General features: G+C 45.5%; 1 protein-coding gene across 1 annotated transcript; it reads left to right on the forward strand.

Moving 5' to 3' along the window:
• Positions 1–482: 482 nt before the first annotated feature.
• Positions 483–1,247, forward strand: LOC136153648 (melanoma-associated antigen 9-like). Its single transcript, XM_065915670.1, has one exon. It carries the CDS (start codon positions 483–485, stop codon positions 1,245–1,247), a length of 765 nt encoding a protein of 254 aa, XP_065771742.1.
• Positions 1,248–7,455: the final 6,208 nt, after the last annotated feature.

Below are 7,455 nucleotides of genomic sequence, written 5' to 3' on the forward strand. Positions count from 1 at the left end.
ATAGCCCTTAGATGTCAACTCCATTTCTCTCCCAGGAGCTCCAGGAACCAGGAGGCGAAGGCAGAGGTCTGAAGCCTGTGTCCTGAGTTCAGACAGGCAGTATCAGCAATCAAGGTGAGAGGGTGACCTGAAGTGAACCAGAGGCTCCTTATCCCAGAACATAGGGGGGCCCCAGAAGGCCCCAATTCCTCCCACTTTTTTGGACCCGGAAATCTCAGGCTGTGCTGGCGACTTGCTTGGGAGTTACCTCCATTCCTCCTTCGGGTAGCCAGGGGTTGGCCTCCCAGGAGGAGCAATCCTGTGAGGTCTGAGAGTACCCCTCAATGGGAGATCTGTAAGTGGCCTGTGTTGTACCATCTAGGATGTGTTTCTTAGCCCAGGTTGCTCACACCTCCTCTCTCCCAGAGGCCCTTGGTCCCCATCTGTACCTCTGCCTCACTTCCATGTCTTGTTTGACCTCAGGCATTGTGCTCGTGGTTGAGATGAGTGAGCTCAGCAAACCCGAAGAAGGCCTTCAGGACCCAGGCGAGGACCAGGGCCCTGTCGAGGTGCCGCTCTTGGAGGCTGAGGTGGGGGAGTCTGTATCCCACTTGGCCTCCTACCCCCCAGCATCTTCCTCCGCTCCTGTGGAGGCCTTGCCCCAAGAAATTCTGCATAGGATGATAGGTAAACTGATGAAGTTCCTGCTCCTCAAGTATCGAGCCAAGGAGCAGACCTCCCAGGCGGAAATGCTAAATGAGGTCCTCAGGGATAACCAGGAGCACTTCCCGGTGGTCTTCAGGGAAGTCTCAGTGTGCCTGCAGCTGTTGTTTGGTGTGGATGTGAAGGAGGTGGACCCAGCGGAGCACACCTACATCTTGGTCCCCATCCTGGGCCTCACTTGTGATGAGATGCTGAGCGATGGGGTGGGTCTGCCCAAGGCCGGCTACTTGGTGCTGGTCCTCAGCATGATCATGCGGTTTGGAGACCCGGCCCCAGAGGAGGTGGTCTGGGGAGCACTCAGCAAGATGGGGATGTATGTTGGGAGTGAGCACTGTGTCTTTGGGGAGCCCAGGGAGCTTCTGACCCAAGTGTGGGTGCGGGAGGGATACCTGCGGTACGAGCAGGTGCCTGACAGCCACCCTGCTCGCTATGAGTTCCTGTGGGGTCCCCGGGCCTATGTGGAGACCAGCAAGTGGCAAGTCATGGCATTTATGCTCACGGTCAACCCAAGGGCTTTGAGGGCCTTCCCATTCCTGTCTGCATAAGATGCGAGGGAGGAGGAATAGGGGGCCTAGGACAGAGCAGCAGCCAGGTTGTTCTTTCTCTCTGTGGTTAAAGAGGGGAGTAGTCAGCTTTCTAAAATGTGAGGGCCCGGGGTAGTTGGGGGAACCAGTTTGTAGCATCTTTTGGTTCCTGTTCTCTATGATGACATGGGGATTCATCTCTGTTTTCTTTAGAAATTTTTCAAAGTTTGGTTTCAAAGAAGGCTGAAGAAACTTTCATATCTTAGCTTTGTGAATGATATTGATCCGAGTGTATTTGATGTAACACAGTTCAAAAGCAAGAGTTTTGCTGTTTTCTAAAAGAGATGGGAAAGTCTTCCATTTTGTTTTGTGGTCCTGAACAGAATGCAATGGAATCGAAATTAGAAATGTTTTGAAAATGTGAACTTCTGTAGCAATAGTATTGTATGGAGAAGAGTTGGATAATAAAAGTAATCATAGTGAATTCATCCTTATGGCCTTCTTGTCTGTCATTCACAATAACTAAATGATCTCAGTTAATTGAATTTTCCTGGGTTATTAAAGAAAGTAGCAGACAATCTGAGACCCCTGCTCATTGGATCAGTTATTCCAAAGATGTGTACAGATTCTCTGCTCCGTGAAAGGCCATGTTAACAGTGGGGACACTAGGAGTAGCAGGACACCCCCACACTTACAGCAATGGTCCAGGATCTGCAGTCACATGAGGTTTGTCTTGGGGGTGAGGGGAATCTCTGAAACGGATCTTTGCTGTGAGGTGTCCTTTTGCTTCTTGGATAAACCCCAGAGAGTTCTCTTTCTAGGGCAGGCAGGAATGGGTCCTGGCACTTGTCCCATAGTTATTGACCACAGGTATGAAATAGGTGTTTTCTTTCCACCATCTGCTTGGAATCCTAGGAAATGTGAATCTTGCTCTTTTGTATCTGGCCAGTATTCCCTGTGCTAACTTTCTTGTCTCTGCCTTGGGAAGCTGATTAGCAAGTACATTGAAATAACAGTGTCTTTGGTCATCTGGACTTTATGATTTTCACTTGTGAGCATGGTCTAGATTTCATTTGGATGAAATGAGTAAAGAGAAGCTGCAAAAGTGGACAGGACCTGCTGTGTGACGAGAATCCTGGGATCTTTGAGTGAGCTGTGCCCAGCTGGACACACTACTCTCCACCCCGAAACACAGACAAACACCGAAATTGATATATATTCTCCGGGAGGAAAACACAGAATAGCAATTCTGAGGGGTTTTCTATTCCATTTCTAACTAAGCTGCCAATTCTCTGAGGTGTCCTGAAAACAAAACCATTTCCAGAAGAGAGAGGGACAGAGTCTGAGATGCGAATAACACGAGAAATAAGTAGTAGCCAGTAAAGATGCAACATCCAGCAGCGTCCCCGGATTCAGGCAGGTTCAGAAGTGTGGAGGCAGCAGAGACCCAGGTTAAGGCTGTGCCTGGCATGAAAAGGCAGGAGCGACTTCCGGGCCTAAGGAGGTGGTGAGGTCACTGCAGTGGGGGTGTGGATGGGTGCAGGGGGCTGAAGGGGCAGCTCTCCATGCTGAGTGTCAGAGAACAACAGGAACAAGAAATGTGATTCTGGCCACATACAAGGTAGCAGCCACATAGTCAGTGGACACTTGGAAAAGGTGGAAAATGTCAAGACCCATGTGACCTGCTCAGACTCTCCTCCCCAAAACAAAAGAGATTTTTAACTGCTGCTCTTTGTGGAGCATCTGCTAGGCAGTGTGGAATTGGAGAGATGTCAGGTGTTCAGTCACCTCTTGTCTTCCTCCCTCCCTGCACACATGGGGACATGACCCTGCCAGGCCTCTTCATTTAGGAAGGGTCATATGATGACCCAGGGCCAGTGAATTTTGAGCAGAAGCATTTTGTCAACAACCATTTGTTCTGAAGGGACATGGGCACATGGGGGTTAATCCTCAAGTCAGGACAACACACAGACATAGACCACTCCGAGTGTGGTTTCTCTTCCAGTGATTCAAACCCCTCACCTCTGACACTTGAGAGAGGCTGCCCCACAGGGAACTGGCTTCAGGAATTCCACCCACCCCCACCAAAGACCCACAGCCTGCCCCTACCTCCCACGAGCTGCACTCTCAGCCCCCTTGGGGCTGTGATCCGTCTCCATCAGGAGGGCAGCAGCCAGCTGCCAAAGTCCCCTGTTGGGGGCATCCTCCTGGTGGCGCCCAGCCCCGAGGCCTCCCCACCACTGCTGCCCACAGCGCCCCCTCTCCGCTAGAACCTTGCCTTGGGTTTTGTCCTGCTTCCGCCCCATCCCTCACTCCCCACTGAGAGTGGATTAGGCCCTGGTCCTGATGACCTCATGTGTGTAACTTTATTTGGAAATCCCAGAGCAGTCCTTCCACTGTTCTTCAGGTGGAGCCAGCAGGTCTTGATGCAACCCCTGGGCAAGACTCCTCGTGGGAGGTCAGTAGTAGTCATTGCCATGGAATTGCAGGGCACATCTCTAAGTTCCTGAGGTGTATCAGACCATTCTTTCCCTGTGGAATCCCTGTGGAGTGTGTTGGAGGAAACTCAGGGTCTTGTGAATGTGACTGTGAGGTCCTGGCTTTTGAGCCTGAGTGTGAGAGGCAGAGGGCTGTCTGGTCAGCCACCGGCATAGCTAGCTAGGACTTTGGTGTCCCCAGTCGGGCTGTTTGAGCAGAGGAAAAGCTCTAGCAGATGGCTGGGATGATGCTACCCCAGGCGCCAGAGGTCCCAGACTCCAATGAGGATTCCGAAAGGAGCCAGGTAGGAGAGGAATCTGGGGCCCACGGGTGCAGGCTGCATAGAGGGTCAACAGCCCCAGAGACATGGAAGCAGCAAGCCCCTGGAGATCCCATCAGACTTGCCTGGGGCTGGCCGGGAGAGGGAGGCGGGAGCAGGTGCCACTGTTGGTGAGCTGCCGCTATGGCCTCCATGAGGACGTCTGTGCTCTGGGGCCAAGGCTGGGACCACAGTCCCAGGGGGCACTCCAGGATGTGTATGTGGCAGCTCTCATGGCAGGTACTTCTCATGCTCCTTATGGGATATGACTGTTAGGTGTGGTTGGGTTCTTGCTCTGGGTACATAAGAACCTCAGTCCTTTGCGAGGCGGCCGAAACTCGCCCTCACACCCACCGACTTATCTGGAGGTCAGTTCCAGGATCCAGCATCTTCTGCAGCAGCGGCTGTGTGGACACACACCACCCTGTTCCCAAGCTGATCTTTCCCAGGGCATCACAGATTGGACAAGCACCTCCCTTGGGTTAAGGATTCTCAGTGAGTGTTCTGCTCCTCTGAGAAGTCCCTGTGTTTCCTCATGGCTTCCCTGGAGGCTCAGTGTTAAAGAATCTGCCTGCAATGTGGGAGATGCAACTTCGATCCCTGGGTGGGAAGATACTCTAGATGAGGAAAAGGTATCCCACTCCTCTATTCTTGCCTGGGAAATCCCATGGACATAGGAGACGGGGGTGGGGGGAGTGTGCCACAGTCCATGGTGTCACAAAGATTCAGACACGAGCACTCACATGTATGCACAGCTAATGGTTTGCTTTGGACCCTTGTATTCAAGGCAAGACATTGACACCTGCCTGGATCTTGACAGACCTCTGTAGCAAATAACACTGGCAGACGTCTTAAAGTGATTTTTGAGCAAGTATGGGGTTCCAGGTCTCCACCTGCTCTTGGTTGGTGGCTTTTGCCGTATCCAGGCAAAACATCTATGAGGTTGGATTAGGGCAGTGTTTGTGGGACTTGAGAAAAAAGTGGATCCAGAGATGTTTCTGGAAGAGGCCCGGTTTTAGTATATTATATGGGATTGGAGGTTAAGGGAGAGGAAAAGCTGAAGCTAGTTTAGCAATTGTTGTTTCATACTTACAGGTTCCATGTGCTTGTGTTTGGTTTCCTTTCTATGTCCTTTTTTAACATACTCAGCATGTTGTGCCCAAAGTTTCCTTGCCTTTTTTATTTTGAAAATAGTCTTTATTTTCACCTTTTTCCTTTGTAACCCTTTTAACCCTTGTAACCCATTATGACTTGAAAAAAAAATTGTGAGAATAGCAGAAATCTCTTATGGCCATCACCCAGTCTCCCTTATTCCTAATATCTTACAGTAATATGATATATTTATTACAATTAATGAGGAAATATTGCATTGTTTATTATTATTATAACAATTTATTTATATTTATATACATAAATATATATTTTTATGTTTCTATAATATATAATATATATAATATAATGTATAATAATATAATTTATATTTTTATATATTTATTATATTATATATTTACATATATTAAATATTATATATTTATATATTACAATATTTTATATATTAAATTATTATTTATTTATATATAATATATAATATATGTAATATGTATAATATAATATAATATATAATAAATACATATTTATATATATTTATAATCATTATATATTTATAATAATATATATGTAAATATAAATTTATATTTATAAATAATTTTTATAATAATAATTATTAATTATTATTGCATTATTTATGATCAACTAAAGCCCATGTTTTACTCAGATTTCTATAGATTTTACCCATTCCCAGAACCTGGGAAGGAAAATACCCTAACATTTACTTGTAATGTCTCCTTGGGTTCCTTTTAGCTTTAACATTTCTTTGCTTTGGATGGTCTTGACAGTTTTGAGGAGTACTTGGCAGATGTTTCTTACCATGTCACTTGACTGGTATTTGTCTGATATTTTACTTGTGACTAGCCTGGGATTACAAGTTTGGGGAAGGAATTTTACAGATGTAAAATCCTATTCTCATCACATTTTATCAAGTCTTTATACTATTAGCATAATTGATCACTGATGATGCTCTCATTGATCATATGGCTGAGGTAGTGCTTGACATGTGTCTATGTGATAAAGTAATTGTTTTATGCCCCCTTTCTATCCTGTCCTCTTTGGAAGAAAGTCACGATGTGCAGTCCATGCCTCAGGGGTGGGGAGTTATGCTCCCCTTTCTACAAGTGGGAGTGTCTGCATAAACTGGAATATTTCTGTGTGGAACACTTGCCTATGCTTGTTTGTGTAATTAAGAAATTATTTCTGTTTCTCAGTATGGAATCATGGTATCTTTATTACATGTTGGGTTACAATCCAATACAACTTTATATATTTTTATTTTCAAATTGTTCTCGGATTGGCCTTTAGGAACTCTTCCTGTCACTTCCTTTGTATATACCTTGGTCATCCGCCTGGAAATGTTGCTTCCTCTTTTGAAAATTTTTTGAGCATTTCTTTTTCTCTTTTTTATTTTCACACTGTACAAGATGCTCCAGGCTCATTTTCCATATTTCCTGTCCCAATTCTAGAATCATCAATTTTTTTCATGGAGCCCTTGCTCCTTTTATTATCGAATGGTATTGACAAAACTAGATCTGTGCCCTAAGTGTGCTCATTGGTACTGAAGGGTCATTGCTTCTGGGCACCCTTTGGTAGACAGGGCAAAGAATTATAGGTGTACTTCTTAACCTGTGCTTTTTTATATATCTAGAAATATTTTAGATGGTAATGATTTCACGGGGATGACACCAAAAGCACAGGCAAAAAAAAGGAAAAACATAGATAAATTGGACCTCATCAAAAAAAAAAAACAAAAAAGTCTGTGCATCAAAGAACACAATCAAGGAAGCTACCATATGATCCAGCAATTCCACTTCTGAGTGTATATTCAAAAGGAAATGAAAAAGGATATCGAAAATATATCTTCACTCCTACATTTATTGCAACATTGTTCACAATAGCCAAAATATGGATACAACCTAAGCTTCGGTTAGTGGATGAATGGATAAAGAAGATGCAACATATTCAGGATATAGCCATGTGAGAGAAGGAAATCCTGCCACTTGCAACAACTTGGAAGAAGCTTGAAGGCATTATTCTAAGTAAAATAAGTGAGACAGAAAACGATAAGTATGGTTTGTTATCATTTACATGTGGAATCTGAAAAGGACAAACGGGGACTTCCCTGGCAGTCCAGTGGCTAAGACTCTGCACTTCAAATGCAGGGAGCATGGATTTGATCCCTGGTTAGGGAGCTAAGATCCCACACTGTTGTGCTATTGTTGTATTATCTAACTGCTTAGTCATCTAGGCGGATCCATTCAAGGGAAGTACCCAACAGAGGAAACTAAATACCACCCACTCTGTGTGAGAGGACCAGAAGGA

This window comes from Muntiacus reevesi, chromosome X (genome assembly GCF_963930625.1).
Source record: "Muntiacus reevesi chromosome X, mMunRee1.1, whole genome shotgun sequence".
NCBI classification, from domain to species: domain Eukaryota; kingdom Metazoa; phylum Chordata; class Mammalia; order Artiodactyla; family Cervidae; genus Muntiacus; species Muntiacus reevesi.

What these genes read in the sequence shown, in the direction of transcription:
- LOC136153648 (XM_065915670.1), top strand. Translation starts at nt 483, where the DNA reads ATGAGTGAGCTCAGCAAACCCGAAGAAGGCCTTCAGGACCCAGGCGAG.